General features: G+C 56.5%; 1 protein-coding gene across 2 annotated transcripts; it reads right to left on the reverse strand.

The window, feature by feature from the left end:
* Positions 1–109: 109 nt before the first annotated feature.
* TEAD3 (TEA domain transcription factor 3) lies at positions 110–25,725 on the reverse strand. 2 transcript variants are annotated; one of them, XM_086706668.1, is made up of 12 exons: positions 25,511–25,725; positions 15,827–16,078; positions 13,966–14,030; positions 8,671–8,733; positions 7,103–7,240; positions 6,943–6,992; positions 6,294–6,355; positions 5,402–5,535; positions 5,049–5,222; positions 4,694–4,834; positions 4,463–4,615; positions 110–4,284 (listed from the first exon to the last, which is right to left on the reverse strand). In XM_086706668.1, exons 2-12 carry the CDS (start codon positions 15,831–15,833, stop codon positions 4,171–4,173), a joined length of 1,101 nt encoding a protein of 366 aa, XP_086562794.1. In that variant the 5' UTR covers positions 15,834–16,078; positions 25,511–25,725; the 3' UTR covers positions 110–4,170. The 2 variants fall into 2 exon arrangements, with proteins under 2 accessions (XP_086562794.1, XP_025781850.2); XM_025926065.2 differs by lacking the exons at positions 8,671–8,733; positions 13,966–14,030; positions 15,827–16,078; positions 25,511–25,725 and adding an exon at positions 7,819–8,327.
* Positions 25,726–26,274: the final 549 nt, after the last annotated feature.

The following is a 26,274-nucleotide window of genomic DNA, read 5'->3' on the forward strand; positions in this document are numbered from 1 at the left end:
CTTTGGTAAAGTAACAGGTTCATCCCTCCATCTCTTAACTACAGCTGACAGGCTAATCCAAAGTATATATAAAAATGTACCTTGAAACAAGCTTGAACCATGAACAATCCGAGGTTTTCACCAAAGATCTTTGAGGTTTTTTTTTTTTATTGTTTTAGCTTTTAAGTTAGTAACTGCTAGTAACTTTGCTTACTGGTAAAAAAGCTGCAGTCTTATCTTGTGATAAGCCCGGAATTTGGGGTCCTAGTTTATGCATAGTAAAAGTGATTGGAAGTTGACCTAACAGAATGTTGGCCATGTTTAACTCTGGGAGTAAAATGATTATCGGATTTCCTGGAGTTCTGTCATGTTTGTAATCAGAAAGAAAAAGGCAAATACCTTAACACCTGGCCTCTTGCACTGCTGCTTATTAGGCACTGAATACAACCAAAAAGGCAGAGCCATGAGGCAGAAGCATAAAACCGAAGTCCTCCCTGGAGTTTGCTGTGATGGGTCCCAGCTGCATCTCGAGCGCCAAGTCCCAAGGGCCCTAGTGGGCAAAGCCTCTCAGAACCTGCAAACCACCCCAGAGCCTAAGACCAGAGAGACCTTTTGTTCCTGCCAGCAGTGGTGCAGTACTGAGCAATGCCTGTGGAGCCAAGGGTTTTTTAGAAGCAGTTTCTCATGCATGATTCTGTGTATCCTACCAATCAGAAGGCAATTCTCCAGGAAGTGTTCCTAAAACAGCAGTTGCTAAATAGCAATCACATGTAGCTACCTACGTAGTGTTTGGTCACAGTATGTAAAGTCTGTTGGTCTGGTTCAGTTGAATTTAGATGCTGGTGAATGGGGAGAAAGACCAGGATGGCTTTAGAATTAGACACACCTTCCTGTTTGAAATGAGCCAAGGATTAAAAATTTTTTTTGTAAGTTTGGGAACTCCAGGGAAAGGTTAAGTGGGTGTTTTAGAAATACTTAGGGACTTGAGTCTTACTGGATTGATTTGAATCACCTGGATTTAAATCAAACCCATTCTATTAAGCCTTAACGTTATTGGGGTAGGAATTCTTACCAACTATAGTAAAATACAGACCCACTACTGGGCAGTGGGGAACCTGTTTAGAGCCATGGTGCCTGCTCTCAAGAAGCCCACAGCAGCACAATAAAGAGTAGGTAGCAGAAGAGAAAGCAAATGGGCATGGAGGCAGATTCCATTGTGAAAGAAGGTTGAGCGATTTTCACCAAATTCCAGCCTCTGGGATGATCTGTCGAAAGCTTGTGTGCACCTGAGAATTCAGGGTTCAGCTATCTGGGGAGCCCCAGTTCTCCAGCATTAGCACTACAAGGAAGTAAAGAGCCCCTAAGAAATCTCAGAGTAGCACCTAGGCCTTGACCTTAGAATTGACAAGATGACATCAGAACAGAAATGGGCAGGAAAAGCAGAACTTTAGCTCCAGTCTCTGGGATCCAGCCATCTTGGCCCTTTAAAGCTTCCCACAGAACCCTGAGCAGGTAAGAGCCACTTCAGGAGAGTCCTGGGCTCCAGCCTCACAAGACTCCCCTTATTCCGATCCTCACCTTATTTTGGGACCTTGAAACTAGACCTCACCCACCTCTGGATCTGTTACATTTGCATGTGGGGGCAAGGAAGTAGGGAGATGTGGGGCGAGAAGGTGGGGAGGACAGGCAAGGAGGCCAGCCATATTGCACTTGGATTTTCCGCAGGAGATCTACATGATTCTAAATCACCCGAAGGCTGTTTACTCCGGGAGAGAGAAGGCAACAACACACGTGATGATGCCTCAAGCATCCAATAGATAGAATTACCTGTTAAGCCCAGAGATCAGATTTTGGATCCAGTCCTAGGCTGGGCACGTAGTGGGTGCTTCATAAACCAAGTCCTGACTCCAGGAGCCACAACTACCTGGCTGGGGCTCCAGGCACCCTCCCCATCTTGCAAGTGAGTCTGGCGGCCATCCAATGCTGTGGACTGAGACAAAAAGCTACTAGATTAGTCTACCAGGTGCATGGTCTTGGAGTCAGGCCGACCAGATTCAAATCTTGGTGTTGCCACTGGCTGAGTGAAGACAGCATTTAACTTCAGTGTTTCCCCATCTGCAAATCTGGAGGTTGGACTGGAATGATCTAGAAAACTAGATTCTAGAGTAGGGTTACCCGATTGAGCAAATGAAAATACAGGATGCTTATTTAAATTTGAATTTCAGATAAACAATGCATATCCATTGAAGATCCTGTCTCCTCACCCTCCCCACTCTGTGGTCCCTGCTGTATGAGCACAAGATGGTTCAGAGGGGAGAGCAGGGCTTTTCCAGGCAGAGAACAGGTTGGAATCTGGCTTCCCCTGCTAGCAGCCATCCACTCTTCCCCCTTGAGGTTCTTCTCTGGTGTAAAGTGAGGACAGGATAGAGAACCAGCAGTAGCCACCACGAAGACTGGGGATTTAGCAGGGGGCCTCAGTAGTTGTGTGACCTTGGGCAGGTCACTTCAAAGAGACCATGCAGCAGTAGAACCTAGGCCAGCACTGGGCACATTTCAGCACTCCACTCATGGCAGGAGTGGGTGGGAGAAAGGGAGTCTGCAAAACTTTCATGGGACCTTGAGTGCAAGTATGGCTTGGGGGCCCTCCAGCAGAGATGGAGTAGGGTGGGGGGACCCACCAGGAGCTAACCTAGCAGGAGCACCCATTGGAAGCTAATCCAACCCAGAGAGGTCTGGCATACACTGGTCACACAGCTAACCCACAAACAAATAACTTTAATTTTTTTTCTTTTTTTTTTTTTTTTTTTTGAGCAGGAGCTGGGCCTTGAGGGCCCCTACCCCAGCCCCACGCCACGTTTATGATATAACCCATCACAGCTGGATTTAAAAAATACACAAAAAATATAATATACATTATAAAACCTAGGTTGGGTTTGGAAGTGGCCTGAGCGATATGCAAATTGTGAGGACCTTCAGGAAGCTCAGGGGCGGGTGGTGTAAGGAAAGGAAGGGGCACAGTACTTCATATGAAACTCGTGAATGCCCAGAGGCGGCTGGTAGACAGGCCAAGCTGGCAGAGGGGCCTGGGTGTTGGGAAGGGCCAGCAGGGGAAGGGTTAACCTTCAGTCCCAGAACTGATTCTGGGAAGCTGCTGTCCCAGTCCTGGGAGACTGAGATGGAGAAAAACATAAGGGAGTGGCGCCCACCAAGGGTTGACCAAACCCAAGTCTTGGGCATTAAATAGCAAAGCCTTTCTGCTACCCCTTGTCCCTGGAACACTGGTCTGCCCTGAGGCTGGGGCTCCATCTTTCTACAGGACGCTCCAAGCTATTTTGGAGTCTGCCCCTGGGGGCCTTCTTCCATCAGGAAGCTGCTGACGGGCTCAGGCACTGGATCTGGGCCAGGGCAGGTTGGAGGAGGTCAGCACAGGGGCTGACAGAGGGCACCTAACAGGTGCCAAGTACCTGCTGCTCCTCTCTTCCTGCCTGGTCAGAAGCAGCTGCTCCCCTGGGAGGAGGCTCCCAACGTGGATGGCCCCAGCCCCTAGTACAGACCCTCTTTCCCATCCCCTCCAGGGAGGTAGTGTAAACCTGGGCTCTGGGGACAGGCAGCCCTGGATGAGAATTCCAACTCTGCCCCACCCTGCAAGGGTCGCTCAACTTCAAGTCTCAGCACATCATGAGACGCCAAGACCCACGACCCGTGCTCGCTTCACGCAGTCTGAGAACGGCACTGGGTACACATAGGACCTAGCACCGGGCCCGGCACATAGCAGGTGCAAGAAAGTGTGGGCCCCTCTCTCTTCTCAACCTAACTCCAACTCGACACTCTCCTTCCTGGGGCCTCTGCACTCTGACTCCCTCGGTCTCCGTTCCACCCTCCCCTGCCGGCCACACGTGCCTGAGCCCAAAGGGGTCCTCCCATTCACCGGAGGCTGGGCAGAGCTGGGCGATGGTTCAGCATCTAGGGCGGGCTGCCCCACCACTGAGCCCTCCTCTCTTCTCCCACAATTAAAGCGCAGAACAGTGGCAGGGAGTGTGTGTGCTGGGGGTAGGTGGGGAGGCCTCCTGGGTCCTGGGCCTGAGGCCTGGCAGGCGGGTGAGTCCTCAATCCCAGACTTCCAGGGGGGGCCAGGCAGGTGTGTGGAACAGACGCTCGTCCTGGATCCTGGTGGTGGGGGCAGAGGGTAGCCTAGTCTTTGACGAGTTTGTAGACATGGTGCTGGGCCCCGTGCTCGCTGGTGGAGACTTCGAAGACGAAAGCAATGACAAGCAGGGTCTCCTGGGAGTCCCGGCTCGTGACCACCTGGGGGCCAGGCAGGAGGATTCAAGGGGTCAGGCGGCACAGAGCCACAGGTGTAGGGGCCGAGAAGACCCTTCTCGTTTCTGGATAGCAGTCTCCTCACCTGAGCGACGGGTCTGGCCACCCCCACTTTGAGGCCCCTGTGCCCCCCATTCCCCGGCTGCCCCCCCACCCCCCACACCTGCAGGATGGTGAAGTTCTCCAGGACGCTGTTCATCATGTACTTCTCCGGCAGGTGCTTCAGCTTGTGGATGAAATTGATCATGTACTCGCACATGGGGGAGCGGTGGATGCGGTACACGAAGCGCCCGTTCTCCAGCCTGGCATACTCCGTCTGCGGAAGGCCACGAGGAGGGCGTCACCCAGCGTGCCCGCTCCCGGCCCCACCGTGCCACCCTGGGCCCCCACTCACCTCCACCTTCTCCACCACTTGCTTGCCAAAGGAGCACACCTTGGTGGAGACGCTGATGGTCATGCTATCGGCCGAGCTATACTGGGAGCTGACCCCGTAGAAGGCTCCTGGGCCCTCCTGGATGGTGCTGTTGAGGTCGGCCTAGGTGGGGGGAAGCGAGCGTGGTGTCAGGAGGGGCGGAGGCCAGAGGGAGGCTTCTGGGCCTGCCACACCAGTGTTTCGCCCAAGGACCCGTCCCCAGCACTCTGCCCACAGGCCACAGGGAGAGAGGGCAGGGTCAGGGGTCAGCAGGGGGACCCAGGTACGCTGCACATCTGGGGGGCAGGGGTTGGTGGGAGCAGAGAGGGCAGCTCACCCAGAACTTGACAAGGAAGAAGGCATTAGGGGGCCCCTTCTCATAGAGTTCCTTCAGTCCCCCTTTTTTCTCTGGGAACTTGTCATAGATCTGACGCACGTCGACGGCCTCCAGAGGCGGGTCCGAAAAGGCAGGGTTCGTCTGGCCGATGTGCACAAATAGGTGTTTGCTGTACTGTGGGGAGGGCCCAGTACTGGGTCAGGAGAGCACTCAAGTGTGCAGGCCTTAGAGCTGCACGGGACAGAGCCGCCCTGTGGCTTCCCCACCCCAGGACCCTGAGCCGTGGCCCTGAACCGCCACGCCAGGGTCTCCATGACTGCACAAACCCTCACCCCCACCCCCAGCCACATTACCGTGTCGGGGTCTCGCTGCACCTCCATGAAGGCAGAATACTCGAGGAGCCGCAGCCGGGAGGAAGCGATGGTGCGGTCCTGCCACACGGGCACAGAGGCAGCAGCTGGGGGGAGCGGGGTCAGGGGCTCGTAACCTGGGAGGGCGAGATGGACCCTCATCTGCATGGCTGTGTGTGCGTGGTTACACATAGAGCCGCCTCCAGCTGCGCAGAGCATTGTGCAAACTAGAAAATGGCACCCTTTTCGGGTAGGAACACGGGTTGGATTTTGACTCCCTTTCCACGGCTTCTTGCACAGTGTACAACCTGCACAACTGTTTGCAGTGGCCCCAGTAGTACATAGCAGTGGAATTTTTATATCACTATTAACGTGTATTCAAAGAGAAAATGCAGGCAAGTAAAAAGGGAAAAATAGGGGTGCCTGGCTGACTCAGTCAGAAGAGCATATGACTCTTGATCTCGGAGTCACGGGTTCAAGCCCCACATTGGATGTAGAGATTACTTAAATGAATAAAAAAAATTTTAAAATAGAGTAAAAATTACCCAGGATCTCATCACCTAGAGAGAGTGAAATTCTGTTAAGATGTTGGTGTGTTTCCACGCGAGAATTTTATACACACACACACACACACACACACACACACATATATAAATGTATTTTTGTTGGTGTGTACTAGTTAGTAGCAGAGTTCTGGAAGCAACACTATAAAAGGTGAGGGGCCTATTCCTGTACCAATCCCCTATAGACACCACCCACTTCTCCCTCCCAGCGTAAACACAGGCACAGCCTTGCTGCCCTCCTCCACCCCCCCCCCCCCGCCCCACCCCTGCTCTTCTCAGCAGTCGGGGAGGGGCAGAGGGGAGTCGGTGGCAATGTTGTGTGGGGAACTTACTGCTGAGCGTTGGCGGCAGGGGCGGCTGGATGGGGTAGGCTGGTTGTGCAAAGGGCTTGATGCTGCAGACAGGAGGAGCACAGCCTGGTTAGAGGGTCACCCCTAAGCCCACCTTCCACCTGGTCCAGTCACTTGGAGTCTCATCTGGTCTCAATAGGGAGCCACCCAGCCTTTCTGCAAAGGCCCAGAAATGCATGCTGACAAGCTAACTCACCAGCTTTTTGTCTTCTCCGCATTTTAGCATTTGTGAAATCCTGCTGTGTCTCACAACATTTAATGTCTCTCTACATTTAATGTAGCCTTTTGACCCCACCCCGAGCTGCTCATTAAACGGAGGGTGTGTCTGAGGATGAAAGTCCTCTTAGAATTGAGGGAACCGAGTTCACTCGACTACCTGACGTGCTGACTAGGGGACCGACTGGGAGAGCAACTGAATGAGAAGGAGCTGAAGGACAGGCGACAAGTGGGTGAGTGGGTTGATGAGTGAACACACACATGAATGAATAGACAGATGCACTGCTCTCTTGCTGGTGCTCTCCATCCTCTGTTTTCGCATTAAAACTTTGCCCAGCTGTTGCTGGAACCCTGATCAAAGGGGAAGATGACTGCCAGGGACGAGGGTGTGGGAAGGATGTGCCACAATACTCACTCCTGAGAGGGTCCAGGCTGCTGTCCCAGGAGAGGGGGGCTGCTCCAGAACTGCAGAGATGGGACAAAGCCCAGCGGCCCCTCAGCATCCACGACCCCCACCACAGCCCAGCCCTGAAGGCACTCCCTCACCTCAGCCCCACCTCCCAGGCCCCCTGTACCCGTGAGGAAGTGGAGAAGACGGCCTGGGGCAGAGGGGAGGGTGGGCTGAACTTGTTCTGTAGGACGCTGGCGGAGACAATCTGGGCGGATGACATGGATGCCATGCTCTGGAGGGCTTTGTCCTTGGAGACCTGGTCCTGCGGAGGGGAGAGGCAGTGTGAGGCCAGGCCAGAGACAGGGTTGGGGTTTGCCTCAGGGCCCCTCCCAGGCCCTCAGGGCTCTGCTATGCGGGCTCAGGGGAGTCCCAGCCCCCACCTGGGCCGGTCTCCTAAGTGTCCATCACCCCTCTGAGCACAATCCTTGGTGAGAAATAATTTTACTTTATTCTGTAACCCAGTATATACCCAAACGCTTCCCCTTATGCTGTGTGTCATGCACTCATATTTTCTATTCTGTTTCATCAGCGGTTCTCAAAGTGTGGTCCATGAACCAACAGCACCAGGATCACCTGGAAGCTTGTTAGAAACGCAAATTCTCAGGCCTCAGCCCAGACCCACTGAATCAGAAACCCTGAGGGTGAAGTCCAGAAATCTGTCTTCAACCAGCCCTCCAGGCGATTCTGATGCAGGCTCAAGTTTGAGAACCACTATCAGTATTCATTTTCAAAGCATGCTGGTCGCAACCTATTCAATTGATTTCACAATTCATGATTTGAAGATCCTGTATTAGGTGCTCTCCCCCCATCTCCCACCCTGGGGAGGGGCAGGCTACTTACCAGGTTCATGGCCTGTGAAGGAGAGGGAGGTGGATTAGAAGAGGCACACATGAGGGCCATGTAGGGTGGGGACCTGTCTTCTCACCCTCCTCCGCTCAACGGCCACCTGGCTCTCGGGTCTGAGGAACCCAAGGGAGCTCAGAGGCCACCGTGGACCCTCACCCCACCCCACTGCTACCCAGAGCGAGAGCTTGCCAGTGGGCGTGCCCTGGAAAGAGCAGAATGAGGGAGGGCATGCTGGAGACCTAGATGGTGGACCAAGCTGGTGCCCTGGGGGGCTGCCCAGGTCCTCTGGAGCTGTGATACAGGCATGGGGCCTAGAGCGGCAGGCTTAGTCTGCTGGGCAGCTATGAAGTAAGGGGAAGGCACAGCCTACGGGGGCCCTGAGCCGTATGCTCTGGGATCCTCAGCCATAAGGCAGTCAGGATTGAGCATCAGGATTGAGCGTCCAATGCAAGGAACAGCCATGCCCACCACAACAGCTCTGCCAGCCGATGCCCCCGTGTCTCCCCCCTGCCCACCGAAGGCCCCATGCAATTAACAAGCAGCAATTAGGAGGAAGGAGAAAAAGGAAAACGAAGAAGAGAGGTGAGCCCTCTGGGGGAGCACTTCTGGGGGCAGTGGCCCCCAGATGGTCTTCCTCTCCCTCATTGTAGGGCTGGCGGTCCCCCTGGGCTTCTGCCTAGTTTCCAGAGGCTGTGGCCCTCTGTAGCCTGAAGTGGCCTTTAGACTTCATGCTGCTGTTTGTGTTTCTGAGACACCCTCCACCCCTCCATACTCTTCAGCCACCTGTCTGCCCTGGGCTGGTCTCAGAAAACAGCAGGGCCGGGCCAAAAGGCGGGGACCCCCTACCTTCAGCTTGGACTGAATCTCTCGAGATTTCCGCCTGGCTAGAACCTGCAAGTGGCTAGAGACCTGTAGAAAGAGAAAGAAAGAGAGAAAAAGAGCAGAAAGGGCAGAAGAAGAGGCAAGAACAGAGCTTCAGCCAGAAAAGAGGCACAGTGGGGCCAGAGAGCCCGCCGAGGCAGAGGCCTGAGCTGCGCGGAGATAGCGGTGGAGGTGCCGAGGAGGGACTGGAGGCCCTAGTCAGGCGCCCAACATACCTTGATGCCAACCTGGTACTCCCGCACCTTCTTCCGAGCTAGAACCTGTATGTGGCTGGACACCTAGGGGCCGCCCCGCGCCCCGTCAGAGAGGAAAACACAGAGAGTGAGGAGGCACGGCATGGGGCGGCCATGGGCAAGGAGCACCCCAGCCCTCGTCTCTGGGGCCAAATGGAAGTGGGGGAAACTATGGGGCCCAGAGCCCTGCCAGTTCTTTGCTCTCTTCTTGGCCCTGTTTTGATCAAGAGCCTATGGTAGGCTCCAGGACCACCATGTACAGTTGTATAGGTTGATCACTGCACAAGAGAACCTAAGTCAGCAAGGACTTGGGGCACCTGAATGGCTCAGTCAGTTAAACGTCCGACTTTGGCTCAGGTCATGGTCTCAAGGTTCATAGGTTCAAGCCCTGCGTCAGGCAAGATCTGTGCTGACAGCTTGGAGCCTGGAGCCTGCTTCTGATTCTGATTCTGTGTCTCCCTCTCTCTCTGCCCCTCCCCTGCTCATGCTCTGTCTCTCTCTCAAAAAAAAAACAAAAAACAAAAAAACACATAAAAAACATTTTCAATCAATCAATCAATCAGCAAGGACTAAAATCCAGCCCAAGGTCTGCTGCTCAAGTTATGTGCCCTGGAGTAGAGCTGCCTCTAACCCAGAAGGGTATCTTTTTATTTTTCCAAAACAGGATGACTTTTTCTCTCTGATGTCTTCAGAGGAGAGTTTCTCTCTCTCTTTTTTTTTTAAATGTTGATTTATTTTTGAGAGAGAGAGAGAGAGAGAGCAGGAGGGACAGAGAGAGAGAGAGAGAGACGGAGACAGAGGATCCAAAGCTGCTCCACGCTGTCAGCACAGAGCCCTATCGATATGGGACTTGAACTCAAGAAATGTGAGATCATGACCTAAGCCAAAGTCGGATGTTTAACTGACTGAGCCACCCAGGTGCCCCTTTCTCTTTTTAAAACAGATTTATGTATGTATGTACATATGTATGTATTTAAGTAATCTCTGCACCCAATGTGGGGCTTGAACTCGTGACCCCGTGATGAGGTTACATGCTCTACTGACTGAGCCAGCCAGGTACCCTGAGACTTTTTTCTGATTGTCATCACCAATGGCCATAATGCTCCTGCGGGCCATCAGATTATACATCGAGGCCATATCCTCTATGAAAGATCTCTCCCTGTACCACTGCCTACATCCTGTGTCAACCCCAACAGCCTGCCAGCCTATAAAACCAGGCCTGGCCCTGCTCCTGCTTTGCTCATCAGCTTCCTCCCCCAACATACCTTCCTTCTCCTTGGACAAATATATGGCCATATATATATCTATACGCACACACACACACACACACACACACACACACACACACACACAGTAGGTGCCCTTAATAGCATTTCTTCTCCAGCGTATTACAAGGGTCTAACCCTAAGCCTGAGAGAACCTAAAGGTCACTGTTTTCCCACGAAACACAAGGGGACACATGGATCCTTCCAGGATGCTTCACACAGGCATTATCAGCAATGGCTGTGGGCTTTCTTTGCAAGTTGTTTTCATCCCCACAAAGAAAACGTTTCTTTTTCTTTTTAATCATATACCGCAAGTTACTGTATAAGTGATGCCGGGCAGCCCTCTGCTACTGGGTTAGGGCCCAGGCTGGGTGTTCCTCGTGCTGCCTCACCGTGCACAGCAATCAGACACGTGTCCGGCGAGATTACTGATCGCTCCATATCATGACAATAAGTGATGTTTCGTGGGCACAGCTATTGCTGCCGTCAGCATTTCACACTTCCCTCATCTGACCTTCATAGCGACACAGACAAGTCAGTACTCACATCATCCCTCGAGTTACAGATGATGAAACCAAAGCACAGAGAGGTGAAGCAGCTTATCCAAGGTCACACAGCTGGGGGCTAGAGCTGGGATTTGAACCGAGGTGGCCTGAGTCCAGAGCCCACTTGCCACCAAGCTGTGCTGCCAGGATTCTCTGGACCCTTAGCACAGAGGACCACCGCCGAATGCTCAACTCGGTGACAGCTGGAAGTCACATGGAACTTAATCCTAATATAATGCTTAGCTGTTTTTTCAATGTGGAGGCATTGTACTTGCTATTAATTGCTGTACGTGTCTGTAAAAACCCTAAAACCACATTTTTAAACCAAAAGTAAAATAAAAACAACCAAAGAAAACCCCTGCCTGTCATCTGGTTGCTCTTTGCAACACATAAAGACATGCTTAGTCCTCACAACCATAGGATGGGTCTGTCTGTCTAATCTATCTATCCATCCATACATCTATTTTTTTAAGATTTTATTTTATTTTATTTTGTTAGTTTATTGTCCATTTATTTATTTTGAGAGAGATTGAGAGCACGCAAGCACGAGCAGGGAAGGGGCAGAGAGAGAGGGAGAGAGAAAATTCCAAGCTGGCTCAGTGTACAGCCTGATGTGGAGCTCCAATCCACAAACCATGAGCTCATGATCGCAGCCAAAATCAAGGGTCAGACGCTCAACTGACTGGGCCACCCAGGCAACCTAAATTTTATTTTCTTAAGTAATCTCCACACCCAATGTGGGGCTCAAACTCATAAGAGATGGGTCCTCTTTTACAGAGATATTAGACATCAGAGTTCTAGGAAAGAATCAAGTTAGAGGAACGCTACCCTTGCAAAATGACCAAATTTTTAAATTCTGAGCTTGCCACCAGCTGGCCTGTAACACATCATCGTACAGCCAGCCTTCCTGGGATACCTGGCCAGGAGCAGGTACAATGTTCCTCTGAATCAAGAGGCTCTACTACCCTCCCTACACCTCAGGTCAAAGGGACTGAGCCTAAAGGTCCCTTGACCCCTTCCCACTCTGACAAACACGTTCCTATAAATATTTCTTTCGGTGAAGCAGGAGACAGTGCCCTTCTCCTGTGTCTGCAATGGCTTTCTGTTTAGTCTTTTTTTAAAAAATTAAGTTAGCTCTACACCCAACATGGGACTTAAAGTCACAACCCTGAGATCAAGGGTCACAAGTTCTTAGGGGCACCGGGGGGGCTCAGGTGGTTGAGCATCCGACTTCTGTTCAGGTCATGATCTCACGGTTTGTGGGCTTGAGTCCCACTTTGGATACTCTGTCCCCCTCTCTCTGCCCCTCCTCCGCTTGTGCTCTTTCTCTCAAAAATAAATGAAAAAAAAAAAAAAGAGTGACATGCTCCTCCAACTGAGCCAGTCAGGAGCCCTGGCTTTCTGCTTATAAAGACAGAATAATAACAGCATTAGCAGCGGCAAATTCTTCTACAGTGCCCACTCTGTTCTAAGTGTCTTCACATAATAGCTAATTTAATGGCAGAGGAAGAGCCTGAGAGGCAAAGTACCCTTTCCCTGCAGGTAGCGGCGAGGGTATCTGAACTTGGGGGCATGATTAGCCAGCACCTCTGATAGTCCCAGGCCCCTGGGAACAGGGCCCTTGTCTGCCTGGTTCCCTGCCGTATCCCTCATGCCTAGAACATAGTAAGTAGTAGCTCACTGATTCACTAAGTGAGTAAATGCGGTGCAGTATGAACTGGCCCAGGGAAAGTGGTTAATAAAGGCCTGAACAGGGGCGTTTAAGTGTCGGATGGCTCAGTCGGTTAAGTGTCCGACTTCCGCCCAGGTCATGATTTCACGGTTTGCGAGTTCGAGCCCCACATCAGGCTCTGTGCTGACAGCTCAGAGCCTGGACCCTGCTTCAGATTGTCTCCTTCTCTCTCTCTGCCCCTCCCCCACTCACACTCTGTCTCTCTCTCTCTCTGTCTCTCTCTCTAAAAAATAAACATTAAAAACAATTTTTAAAAAAATAATAAATGCCTGAATAAACGAGGGAGGTTCCTGCTCCCACACTGAGGGGGTGGACTCAAAACCTTCCTTTGAGACAACAGGATGGGACAGGTCAGCTCTGTCATATGCACATGGGGATCCGGGGAGGTGGGTGCAAGGTCCAAACCCCACCAGACAGGGAGGTTAGAAGAGCTGAGGATCAGAGGCAGCTTCCGGTCCTCCCGTCTGTGCGCCCAGCCTGCCTCTCTCCCAGGCACCCCACACGGAACCCACCCCAACCAGCTCCCTTTCAGGGCTCCCGTCAGCACACAGCTGCCCTCCCTGGCTCGGGGAGCCACCGGATCATCTCTCCATGCTGCCACCACTACCCTCACCATTGCCACTACCCAGGCCACCATCGCTGTGGATCTAGGTCCCTGCCTCTGCCTGGCCCTCCCTGATCCACTGCCCCAGCTGCTCCAGGGCCAACATTCCTCGACAGCTGCCACCTGCCACTCCCTGTTCTATTCCCTTCCGTGGACCCAGCTGCCCGGACGGGAAACCTGTCCCTCAGGCCTCCAGCCGCCATCCTCGGCTCTTCCCGCCCCTCTCCCCACCCACCGCGCTGCTGACTGGTGGCTCTTTCCTGCCCAGTGCGTTCAGTCTGGGGTCCACCCCCTACCAGCCACGTGACCTTGAGGAAGTTACTTATCTTCCCCACGCCTCAGTTTTCTCATCTGTAAAATGGAGGTAATTACTATACCCACCTCATAAGGTTACTGTGAGGAATAAATACATTAATATAGAGTAAGCCCTGTATGGGTTCCCAATTATTATACGTCTATCCAACTTCCTCAGCCTAGCAGAATCCTTTCCCCTTCTTCTGCCGGCCTAAATCCTAAGTTCCTACTTAAAAATGCATCTTGGGCGATACCTCCTCCAGAAAGCCTCGGCGGCCCCCCTCCTCCCTTCCCCTGCCCGGTCCAGGTCAGACCCTGTCCACCCGCCCACACTCTTTTGTTGGCCGTGCCGCCCTGCTCCGCACTCCTGTCACTGCAACCGTCTGTCTCGCTGGCTGGTCAGTGGGCCACTCAGGGCGGTGACCACGCACCGCTGAGGCTGCCCCACGGGGCTTCTCGGAGGTCACTCAGGTTGCGGTGGTGGTGGCCGGTCAGAGAGGACAGTGCCCCTTCCTCTATGACAGCGGCAAGAGCGGCCTGGGGAGGGTGTGTGGGCGGCGGGGATGCAGCACCTGTGTCTCCCTACCTGTTTTCTCGTCCGCGTCTTCCCCGTCCTCAGTTTGATGTAGCGCGCAATCAACTCATTTCGACCTGGATTGGGGTGAGAGAAGAATGAAGAGAGGCCAAGACCCGCCCTTCCCCGCCCCAAGCTGGGAAACCCACAGGCCTCTCCCCCAACGCTGCTCTTCTGTTCCCTCCTCCGACCCTCTTCACTCCAGCCGCCCCCCAAGGGCACGAGCGGGGCAGATGGAGGGTAGGGGGAGTCCCAGATGCTCTCCGCACTGCCCTGGGGGAGTGGGTAGGGGGCAACAGAGTGGGAGGAGGAAGGTGGGGCAATGTCAGGCCGCCTGACAGGTTTCCCCGCAGACAGACAGGGGCAGGTGCGGCCAAAGTGCGGCAGGACAGCTGGGCCGCTCACTCCTCGCCCCAGCAGCCCTTCCTTCCTCCCGGTGCCTGTCACCAGTGTTCACGTGTGAGTGAGGCCTGCCGCAGGTGGCACACGTCCCCAAGGGTGTCTGATGGAGTTCTGGATAGGCTCCTGTCCTAGCTGTCCTTGCCATGAGGAGAGACCCTGGACAAGTCCCTCTCCTTCTCTGGTGAAAGAGGCAGGAAGGACCCGATGGTCTCCACCACACCTTCTACCCTGACAGCCTGTGTCAAGATGTCACTGAGCACATCACTGTGTCCTCGAGCCTGTCACCGCCATGACACGGCTTACCAGTGTCTCTCCTGACTTGTTGAGATGCCGGCAAATGCTTAGCCAATACCTTTTATCCCCCAAATCCAGGCTCCCTGGCCCCCAACCCCATCACCTCCCCAGAAGGGCCACATTCTCCAAATTCCTCTTCCATGACAGAACCAGCCCCACTGCCCCTCCCTTCCTGCCTGCCCCTCTCCACCCCACTCCCTCCGCCCTGTCTAAAAATACCCTGTGGGGCTGCCCCAGCCATCTGGGAGGTAGCAGTAGGGACAGGCAGCCCCCGCCCTATGGAAGCGCTCTGGAACATCTGCCTGCCCACGAGTGGGCTCTGGGGCTAGGGCGAGCATGGCACAGAGGGTGGGGACAAGGGACACTGCAGTCCTTACCACTTGGCCCAGCTGTCTCCTTCCTGGCCCCCGTCACAGTCATGGACGCTGGGAGGGGATGGGCTAAGGGCCTGCCTCAGTCAGCCATAGGCCGTCAGGGAGGGTTGGAGGGAGCCGGCAAGGAGCCAGGCCCAGAAGGGTTGAGTTATCCCAAAAATGCAGCTCTGGGAGAGCCCTCTCAGGGCTGGACAAGAGGGGGACACTCCCTTCTGGAGGCAAGGGATGGGCAAGGTGGCAGAGAGCAGGCTAGGAGAGCAGGAGACACTTGGGAGGTGGTCTGAGGAATGAAGGCGTCTCCTGGTCTCTCCAGCCCTCTCCCTAACCGAGGCCCCTGTCGCCGCCGTGCGGCCTGCCACCAGCGCGCAGCGCCCCCATCCCACACCCAGGAACTGGAGGGAACTCGCCAGTAGGACACCCCAGGTCTTACCCTGGGGCTTCCCCACCCTCTGTGGGGAAAGACCTTGTCCCAGGCCTAGCCTGGAGCACACTGGACTGACCCAGTTTCCTGTGTCCACTGAGTCACCCTGAAACCTGTAGGCCAGCAGGGGGAAGAGAGGAGGAGCCGCCGGGGGTGTCAAGGTGTGGGCCTCACTCTGGTGGAGGGGGCGAGCCCGGCTTGTTTATGAGGAGGATCCAGACACACAGGCTTACACGCCCAGACTCGCCCGTGGCAGGCTGGCGGCCTCACAGGACTTCGCCAAACCGGTTGGGTGAGGGGGCAGAGAGCAGGGGGAGGTGCCAGGGAGGGCCAGGCCACCTCTCCGGTCCTGTCCAGTGTCCCTGTGCCTCCCCGCACGCACCGTACATCTTGCCCTCGTCTGACAGGATGATCTTGCGGCGGCCGCAGGGCGGGTAGATGGCCAGGGCCTCCTGGAAGCTCTGCTCGATGTCGGGGCTCCACACACCCTCCGCGTCGTTGTCCAGCCCCTTGTCCAGGCCCTCGGGCCCATCCTCCCGGGCCTCCCCGGGGCTGCTGCTGGCATTCCAGCTGTTGGACGCTATTGTGCTGGTTGCTCTGGGCTCTGGGCCTGAGCCCACTGGGCAGCCGGAGCCTGTGGGGCAGACACAGAGGAGTTAGGGCCAGGCTTCTCCCAGATCCCAGCAATCTCCCACCCCAGGGGCAGGTGCTCCAGGGCAGGGTGGAGATAACCAGAGGTTATGCCTGTTCAGCGCTGTGTGACCTTGACCGAGCTATATCACCTCTCTGAGCTTTCGGTCCTATAAGACAAGGAAAAGGTCTCCTTGAGGTTGTGAGGGAAATGAGATCATGACAAAGTACCAACCCCCAATGCCTGACTCATAAAACACTCGAGACACAGTCTTGGTGGTGATCGATAACAACAATAATAATGCCTATATCTACACGGCACTTTTGTGGGGAAGAAGCACATTCATATTCATTTAATCCTCAAAGCTAAGGCAGGAAGGGCAAGGACTGGGGCCCATTTTTCAGATGAGAGACTAAGGCTCCCAAGGTTATGCGGCTGCCAAAGGCATCGTGACGAGTGGAGAGGAGAAACAGGAGTGGGGCCCGGTGTGTCTGCAGCTCTCAGAGGGGCTGCTCGGCTCTGACTCTGCCTGCTCCTCCTCGGGTCTTGGGCATCCCCAGACAGGGACACCCCCCCCCCACCTCCTCAATCTCCCCCTGCCCCAGTGCAACCCTGCTGAAGACCCATTATGCGGGATGGGGAGGGTCCCTGACCCAGGAAGGGTGTGGTTGTGACTTCCCTAAAAGATAACTCACAAGGAACCTAAACATGGGGGCTGGGACTGTCCCAGGAATTGCGAGGAGGGAGGGATGCTGGCTGGCAAGGGAGCAGCTGAGAAGGTGCCTGGCCAACAGCCTTGCTCAACCCCACTGGCTCCTCCGTCCCACTTCCTGTTCCTGCACCTCCCGGCCCCACAGCAGCCCATAAACCACCCACACGCCTGCCCCTGCCCTGGCCCACATTGCAGATGGGCCAGGGCTCTGTAAACTCTGAGTTCCCTGCACACGCCAGACTGGGTTATTAACTTAGACCGCACCCGGCAGTGCCCCCAACACACACAGCTCCAAGGCTCACCCCCAACCCCCTTCAGCCTCAGGCTCTGCATGGCCAATGCATTATCAGGGTCCTGGGAGCCTTGGAGCCCAAGACGGCTACATCCAAGGACTTTGCTCTGGCCTGCAGGGAAAGCGGGGGGTGGGTAGGGTAGGAAAGAGATGTGGAGACCCCTCTGCAGCCAAGGAAGAGAATTCTTTCCCCTCAGACAAGAATTCCAGGTACTGCCAAATGGGTAGAGGGTCCTCTCTGCGGGGCCACCTGTTTAGGGAGGCTTGAAGAGTGTGGCTAGTGGCAAAGGATGGGGAGGGCCTAGGAGGCCTGAATGTCAGAAGGATATGGACTTAAGATTACTAATGAGGGGCGCCTGGGGGGCTCCACCAGTTAAGCGTCTGACTTCAGCTCAGGTCATGATCTCACGGTTCGTGGGTTCGAGTCCCATGTTGGGCTTTGTGCTGACAGCTCGGATCCTGGAGCCTGCTTCGGATTCTGTGTCTCCCTCTCTCTCTACCGCTTCCCTGCTTGTGCTCTGTCTCTCTCTCTCACACACACAAAAATAAACACTAAAAAAAAATTTTTTTTAATAATAAACATTAATATTAAAAAAAAAAGACTACTAATGAGAGCACCTGTTATATGGCAGGCACCGTTCTGGGATTTTACACACATTGATTCATTTAATCCTCAAAATAACCCATGGGGTAGAGACTATTACTAGTCCCACTTTACAGATGAGGAAACCAAAGAACAGAGAGGTTAAGCAACTTGTCAGACACACAGCTAGTAAGTGCTGGAGCTGGGCTCTGAGCGTAGGCAATCTGGCTTCAGTCCCTTAACCAAGGGGATGAAGCTGAGAAGCCTCACCACCTTGAGCCAGAAAGGAGGCCCAGCTGTCATGGCAACCGCTCTGAGCCCACCCAGTGGGGTCCAGACCAGGGGCCTCCCCCCAGCCCAAGTAGCTGGGGCAACTTCAAGGACACCCATATTCCCGAAGCCCTTTCTGTGAGGCCTCCAAGACCAGGAGGAACAGCTCTCCCACACCAGAGGGGTGGCCAGGGAGAGAGGAAGCCATGCTCCTGACCAGTGAGACGGCCAACTCCTCTACTCCCAGCCTGTCTCTCCCCACCGGAAGTTATATCCCCATCCCCTCCTTAACTCCTGAGGCCACGTTCTTGGAATAAAAATGTGAGAGGGCAGAGACTCAAGACTGGAGACCCAGTGACTCCCATATTGAGGTAGTTGAGATGCAGGGCCTCCTCCCAGATCGACACTGCCACAGGCTATGAGGGGAGGCAGAAGAGGGGCTACAGTGGGCTAAGACCCCTCCCAACAGAGTCCTCAACGCATTTCCCCCCAAATCCTTTCCTGAGGCCTCCCTCGGAGCAGCAGGGGCCCAGCGCATGGGGGGCCCTGGCAGCCCCAGACTTTTTACAGCAATTTTCCTGCCTCCCCCAAGTCTCTGCCCGCCTCCCCTCTTCCAGGCGGTGGCCCCCCCCCTTCTCGGGGTGATGTCAGCCCCGCCCCGCCCCCCGCAGGAGCACTGTGGCCAAATATGGCGAACACAGCAGTGCTTGGGAGCTGGGACAGACTGGGGGGGCGGGGCGGCGGCCCCTGGCTGGGACCGCTGGCAGCTGGTGAGGGGGAGGGGAGCCCAGGGGGCGGCTGCAAGGACGAGTCAAGGAGACAGTGGGACCACCGTCCCTTCCGCTGTCTCATAGGCACGGGCAAGGCTCACTTTCTAGGAACACTCCTGTGGGCACAGGCGCCAACACAGGGGCCCACAGGTGACCCCTGCCCCACACAGCCACGCACAGGTATGCTGTGTGGGTGCCTGGACTGACATCCAAATGAGAATGTCCGTACCCCCCAGGCTGAGGCACACCCGTGGGCGTCAGCGAGCAGGCAGCTGCGCCAGGCAGGGGGCTGAGCTGGGGTCTCTGTCCTAGGGCAGCGCTCAGGAGTCTAGGCCAGCTGCTCTGGTCTTCCCAGAGTTATTGCTGTGGGTTGAGGACGGAACCTCGGACCCTCACACCACTGGGGACCCAGCTCCGGGGCTACGGGCTCTTCAGACGGCTGCAAGCTGGACACGTGTGGGGCTCAGGCACGGTGGAGGGAGGAACGGAGATGGGTGCCCTGGGGTGAGAGGCAGCCGGGGGCAGGGTCTCCTCCCCGCTGTGCAGAGTGGGGTGGGGAGGGATGGCAGCCCCCAGCTGCTTGTCGGTGCTCACTCAGCCGTCCAGGGCGTCTGCCTGCTGGACTGGGCCACCAAGAGGGGTGGGAGACAGGGAGGAAGACCTGAGTGAGGGGCAAGGGGGTGGGGCCTGGGAAGAGTCTGGGGGTGGGGTAAAGTAGACAGAGACAGACAAGACAGACAAGAAAGACAGACAAGGGAGACAGGAGAGTCCCAGAGAATAAGAGACAAAACCCCCACAAAACCTTGGAGTGAGACCCAGAGAAGGAGAGATCCAGAGAGAGACAGAGCTGGACCCAGAGACAGTGACCAACAGACCCAGACAGATAGAGACCAAGATCCCGAGAGACAGAGGCACACAGCTGGGGGGGGGGGGGGTGGTGAGAAAGGCAGGGAGGGGAAATATCAATAAACTCAGACACAGTCGGGCAGGGAGGGAGGGGAGGAGCCGGCAACAGAAAGACCCAGAGTTCAGGACAGACCTAGAAGGAAGGAGGGGCAGGGAAGCCACAACAGGGCCAGGGCCAGGGCATCCCACTCCTGTCCCGTCTGCTCCGTCCCTCTTAGAGACCACCTCCTATCTCCCTCTGCAGTGGCCCTTTACTACTGCAGGCTGTGGCCCACTGCCTTTACCCCCGGTCTGACCAGCCATTCCTGCTTCCACTGTCTCAGGGCCCTCAGCCTTCAGAGGTCAGAGGTGCCTCTGGTGGTGGCAGGGATGGGAGCTGGGAGCTAGGAGCTAGGAGGCTGGGTGAGCAGGCTTTGGGGCCCTGGGGGAGATAAGGGGCACCCTGCTGCCCACTCCCCACCCTGGGGCCAGATTGCTGGAATAACTGGCTGGACAGCTCCAGTGATGGGAGGCCAGAGCTGGGTAGCCACACGCACGGGCCCTAGGCCCCCACCCCCACGGGGCCCGCAGCCTCCAAACCACCCAGCCCACACCTCCCTTTCAAGCGAGGAGAGGAGAGAGCTCCCCCAGACTGCCCTGACTGGGGATTCAGACAAGGCCAGTCGAGGCAGGTGGGTGTTGTCCCCACGTCCCCCTGCCCCCTCCCTTCCATACCAGCCCCACTGGGAGGACGAACTAGCCCAGTGACCCTCCTGGATTAGGGGCCAGCCGCTGTCCACTTCTGCAGGGACCACAGGGCCTCCCCGTGCTCTCACTCGGAGTGAGAACATTGGTCAAAAGGCAGAGAACATTGGTCAAAAGGCAGAGGGATTTTAGTGAAATCAACAGTTGCACCCCCAATCTCCCACCCCCAACCCTGGGCTGGGCTGACCCGCCAGGGGGTTGAGGATGGGAGGGCAGTTGATGAGGGCTAAGGGAACCTCCCCACCCCCTCTGCCTTTCCCTGCTTCCTTCTCACCCGCCCCCACAGCGGGGCCAGCTGTTCTCCAGCTGCCAGAAGCTCCCACCCTAGAAGTAGCCATGCTCCGGTTGGGACTGCAGAGGGGGCAGGAGGGGGATGGTGTCTGCCTCCCCCACCTCCAGCACAAGGACCCCTGAGGGACCCGGCCAAGTGGCCACACCCTGCCAGGCTGGGGAGGGAGTACCCTCCTCCCTGGAGTAGGGTACAGATTTTTACAGGAGGAAGCAATTTGCAGAGCCCTAGGAGGGAGGTGGGGAGGCCTCCTCCCCTCTCTCAGGCTTATTAATGTGCTTCCAATTTGGGAATCAAGACTCTCTACACCCGCCCCCACTACGCAGGGCACAGGCTTCCTGGGGTACAGAGGGGGTAAGCAGTCCCCCAGGCTTCCTTCCCCAAAGCTGATCCTCACTGTCCCAGCGCTGCGCCCCCCCACCCGTGTAGGGGAGTGGGAGGTAGAGTCTCAGCGACCTCAAACCTCTGCAGAGAGAAGGGGCCCAGTGACCAGACCTCCCTTCACCCCTACTCTGGGACTCTGTCCTGTCTCATCTTTTTTTTTTTTTTTTTAACTAAGTAATCTCGATGCCCAACGTGGGACTCAAACCCATGACCCCCGAGATCGAGAGTCACATGCTCCCACTGACTGAGCCAGCCAGGCATCCCTGTCTCCTCATCTTGTCCCACTGCAGCGAAGACCAGGAATCCAGCTGGTGGGTAGGGGCAGGGAGGCAGCCAATGGGTAGCTTGGGCAAGTGGGTTTCCCAGTTCTCCATTCACATGCCCACGGCCCGCCTCAGCCTGCCTGCACCCAGGCCCCTGGTACCCTGTGTCACGTGACGTCACGCACTGAGCTGCCACCAGTCCCTCAGTCAATCCCCCCACTATGAGAGTCACAGTGTCCTCTATAAACGCACACAGGCTTCCTCTTGGTCCTCCTCTCTCACGCGCATACTTGTCCAACCCCCCCCCCCCCCCCGCCAGCCACTGTCCCGCACAGTCACTGTTACCTGCGTGTCTAGCCTTTGTTTCTTTTTAAACTTTCTACTGTGGTAACCCATACATAACATCACATTTACCATTTTAACCATTTTTAAGTCCCCATTCAGTGGCATTTACGAACTTTCCTTCTTTGTTTCGGACAGTTATCTTTTTCACGCTCCGCCATGCGGACGCCCCACGAATCAGGGTCCCAGGCCCTCAAGTTCATCACACACGGTACCCGGGGTGTGCCTGGCACAGCCCTGACAGTTGTCACCCACACTGTTCTATGGTCCCAAGCAACCTCAGATAGTGCCCAGCCACAGAGGCCGCCTCAGTCACGCCCCACGATTCCCGTGCCACACGGCGCTGCCCGGGCAGGGTCTGGAGCTCTGGTTCACCTACACGCCTCTTTCCCACCCCCTTATCACGACGGCCGCTCAGCACCGTGTCAGGATGGCTTCTCCTCACACACACCACGTCCTGTCCTAGTTTTCGTCATGTGTCACGAAGAGTGGCACACACAGCCTATCAGAGTTCCTACACACCTGAGGCTCCTTCATATGCTGTTCACACCCACACACACGTAGTCACACCACTGCATCACACATCACGCAGGTGGCTCATTCTGCTTATCACACACACACACACACACACGGCATCAAACGATCGCAGCGTCCCTCATGTATTCCGAGCATCAGGATCCCATCCGGTGTCAGACAGAGGCTCACATTGTTGGGTCTTCCATAAAAACACGTCCCCCATGATGGCCACTCACACACAGAGACCGCGTGCATGGCTTTCTTTCACACACACGCTGAGCCTGTCGTTCATGGTGGCTCCCACATACACACGGTGCCGGTCACTCACACGAGTGTTACAAAGTCACGGGCAATGTCACATAAGGCTTCCCTCGCATACAAGTGCAGCCTCACATGCAGTCCCGCAAGCTGGTTTTAGCCGGTTCTGTCACACGCACACCCCCCGCACACGCAGTGTCACCCACACAGAATGTCCCACTCAGCCTCTCTCTCACACACGTCCAGCGTCACACATGGCTGCACTCTCATTTCCCTCTATCACTTCCTGTCCTTTTGGGACTGGCAGGGAGCACAGGAAACAATCAGCACTCTAGGAAACCTCAAGGGCTGAGGCTTTAGGGAGACCCGTGGCCTGACAGGATTCTCTGGCCTCCAGCCTTCTGCGGGACCCTTAGAGGACAGGCAAAGAAGTCCTTTCCCCTCTCGGGTCCTCCTCTGAGGGGCAGCACACCTCCTGCAGACAAGCCTAGGCTGGCACAACACCGGGAGAGAGGTGAGGCCAGGGCAAGGCCTTGAGGACAGGCCCGAATGTGATCTGCTGACCTCTGACCACAGAAGTTCCCGCCATGGCCCCAGGGCTGCCCCACAGGCCCATGGAGACCTGGTTCCTCAAGACCACCCCTCCAACCCCACAGCTTCTGCAGCCCCCACGTGGGAAGAAGAGGCTGTGACCTCCTAGCTTCCTCCACAGCTCTTAAGCTGCAGCATTAATAGCCCTCATGGCTCCCTGGCTCCTTGGGGTCTGGCACCCCAGATCCCTTCCCCTCTCCTCACTGTGGGTGGACTCTTCAGCTCCTCATCCCTTCGTAAGTGAGGAGGTAGGGGGTACTGGTAGCTTCTGTTCCCTTCCAGCTTCTGCCCCGAGCCCCTAGTGGGGTCCAGGAATCTGGCTGAGGGGCAGGCCATCCAAGTGACCTCTCAACACAATTCACCCTGGCCAGCCTTGCCAGACCCCAGGGCCACTTCAGAGGACAAGTTTCCTCAGCTCTGCCTGGCTTCCCTGTCCCTTGCTGTCTGCTGCCTGCAACCCTTTCAGCCGTACTCCCCTGGTTTACATACTCCTCAGTCACCCCCTGGTTTGTCCTCACCTTCTTCCTTAGGCCACTGGATCACCCACTCACCTCTCCAGACCTCACCAGGTTCACGTTCCATAATGGAAGGAGAAGGCAGGCCAGCTGACTAGGAGGCTGGGACTCTGGAAGGCGCTCAAAGATAAGGGACCTGAGAAGTCATTTATTCTGAGCAGGGAAACTGAGGGCCCAGATGACACAGGTGGTTAAAAGCCCAGCTGGGACCAGATCTCTAGTTCCTTGACCTTCTCTTTGAGATATCCCCTTCTCATTTTAATATTTCCTCAACTGGCAGAATGCACAGGGTCTACAAACCTGAGGGTGAGGGTGGGAGCACAGACCAGGATGCAGACACAGACACAGACACACACACACACACACACACACACACACACACACACACACAGAGCTCTGTCCTGCCAATCATTGACCATCCCACTGAGCCATTCCCCAGTCCAAATACGCTAATTAGCATTAATTATTGTTCCCTCCCTTAGGGGGGTGGGAGAAAGGCTCATGAGGTTGAGAATCCAATTGGTTCTTAACCTCTCCCTGAAGAGGGGGCATCAGGGCCCCTGAAGTCACCCTCACCTGACAGCCTATTCCTAGAAGATACATCTGTCCATCCCCTACCCACAGGGCGAGCAGGGATCCAGAAGACCATAGAACCATGTCCTGAAGTGACACCCTCCTGGTGGGGGGGGGGGGGGCAGTTCTTGGAAAAGGAGCTACAAGAATCTGAAAGGGAGGAGAACACAATTCTCCCACATCTCCAACTTTTGGGGTCTTTGGATATTCTCCTTGTCCCAGGCTGTCCCCAACATGCTAACCAAGGAGGTGTCCTCGCCCCCTGCACTGGGGTGGAAAATGTATACACAGAACCAGCCACAAGAGATGGGATACACAGAGCCGCCATGGGCACCAGCCCCTAGAGCTGTGTCCAGTCCCTACCCCCATCCCCTGCTTTCCTGGACTACAAGTCCAGGCCTGACCTGGTTCTGCCTCTACCTGGAAAGAGAGAAAGCACAGAGGGAGGTGCCCCCTGAGAAGCCCTCCCTCAAGGCCTCATTCTCTCTTGTCCAGAAAGAATCTCTGAGCCCTGGATCAGGGCCTCTCTCCCAAAAAGGTGACAGAGTGGGGTCTCAATGACACTTTCCCGGGGCCTGGCTAGCTGAAAACCAAATGCAGACAGGCACTCCTGACCTTTCCTCCCCAGGCAGGAGTAAAGGGCATGACAGACAATGGTGGTGGGGAGGGAGGGAGGGGGGAGAACAAACCTCCTTCAAACCCTCTAAAGTCTAAACAAGGCTCTGAGGAAGTGTAGCGAAAATAAGGCCCCAAAACCAGCCCCCTTTGGAGCCAGGCTCTTAGAGCCCTGGTCTGGAACTCCGAACCCCCACCCACTGGGGCAGAACTGGACGGAGCTTAAGCCCCTGCCTCTCAGGGGGCACACGCCCAGGGCGCGCAGCTCTGCTCCCAGTCACCCTCCACAATCCAGCGCAGCCACAGGCAGGCACCGCGCGCAGGAGCCGGCCTGGACGCCGGGAGGCCGGGCCCGAGGCCTGCGTGGAGCTGGAGCCGGGCGGGCTCGGAGAGAGCGCGAGCCGGGAGTCCAAAGGGCGGCGGGGCCCGGGACTGGGAGTCCTGGGTACGAGCTCCCCAGTGGCAGGGCCCCCGAACCGTGCGCCCCCAAGACCCCTGCCTCGGCACCCCATACTCGGACGGTGGGACAGACGAAGGCACCGGAGACAATCTCCCGGTTCCCCGACCTCCCCCAACCACCTCGTCCGGGTCGCGGGGGGAGGGGGGTAGGGGTGGGAGGGGTGGGCGGGGCTTCCCGGAGAGCTTTTTCCCCCCCTTCCCTCTAAACTTCCCGGCACCCAGATCCGGGGCTCAGGCTCAAGCTGGACAATAGCTCGGGGATCTAGCCCCCCGCGAGTGCCCCCCCAATCCAGAACCAGCCAACCAAACCACCTCTCCCAGTACGGCCTCTTCCCGGCGTCCTCCCGGCTTACCTGGTCCGAGCTCGGGGGGGCGCTCCGGCCGGGCCGCTCCGCCGGGCCCGAAAAAGCTGAGAGGGGGGCCGGGGAAGGGGGGTCTTGGGGAGGGGGCTGGCCGGAATGTGCGGAATGAGCCGGGCCGGAGCGGGAGGCGCCGGGCGCGGAGGAGGGAGCGAGCGGGACGGAAAGTTTGTGTTGAGGAGCCGGGGCGGGGGGTGGGGGCTGCGGGGAAGGAGGGGGCGGGGCGCGCAGGGGGGCGGGCACCGACCGGGAGGGGCGGGGCCGGGCCGCGCGGGGCCGCCCCCAGTCGGCGCTGGGGCTGCCCACCCCATGGCTTCGCGACCTGTGGCTGTTCCCGGCCTTCCCGCGCCTAGGCGCTTCGCTCCCCGCCTGCCAGTGCCACGCTCCCAACTTCTCCCTGCACGCCGGGCCTTACCCCACCTTCCCAGGACCCCACCGCAATTTGGGGCTCGGGGCTGGGCGGGGCCGAGGGCGGAGCTCCCGCCTAGCCGGCTGGACTCCCGTCGGGGTGCCGCGTCACGAGGAGCCCCGGGGGGCCGAAGCGCACGGGCCTCAGGGCTCCCTACCCGCACCCCCCCCCCCCCCACGAGTCCGGAGCTGCCGAGGCGGAGCGCCCTCTCCGGCCCGAGAGCCCGCCCCCAATTCCCGGGGCCCCAGACCCCGCCCCGCCCTGGCGACTGCGCCCTCCATGCCCGGACCCGGTTTGTCTGGTTCTCCCCGAGAGGCTTGTTTCTCGAATTTCTCCCTTTCCCCCTCTT

Source organism: Puma concolor, chromosome B2, assembly GCF_028749965.1.
Source record: "Puma concolor isolate L17-30 chromosome B2, mPumCon1.1.hap2, whole genome shotgun sequence".
Classification (NCBI taxonomy): Eukaryota; Metazoa; Chordata; class Mammalia; order Carnivora; family Felidae; genus Puma; species Puma concolor.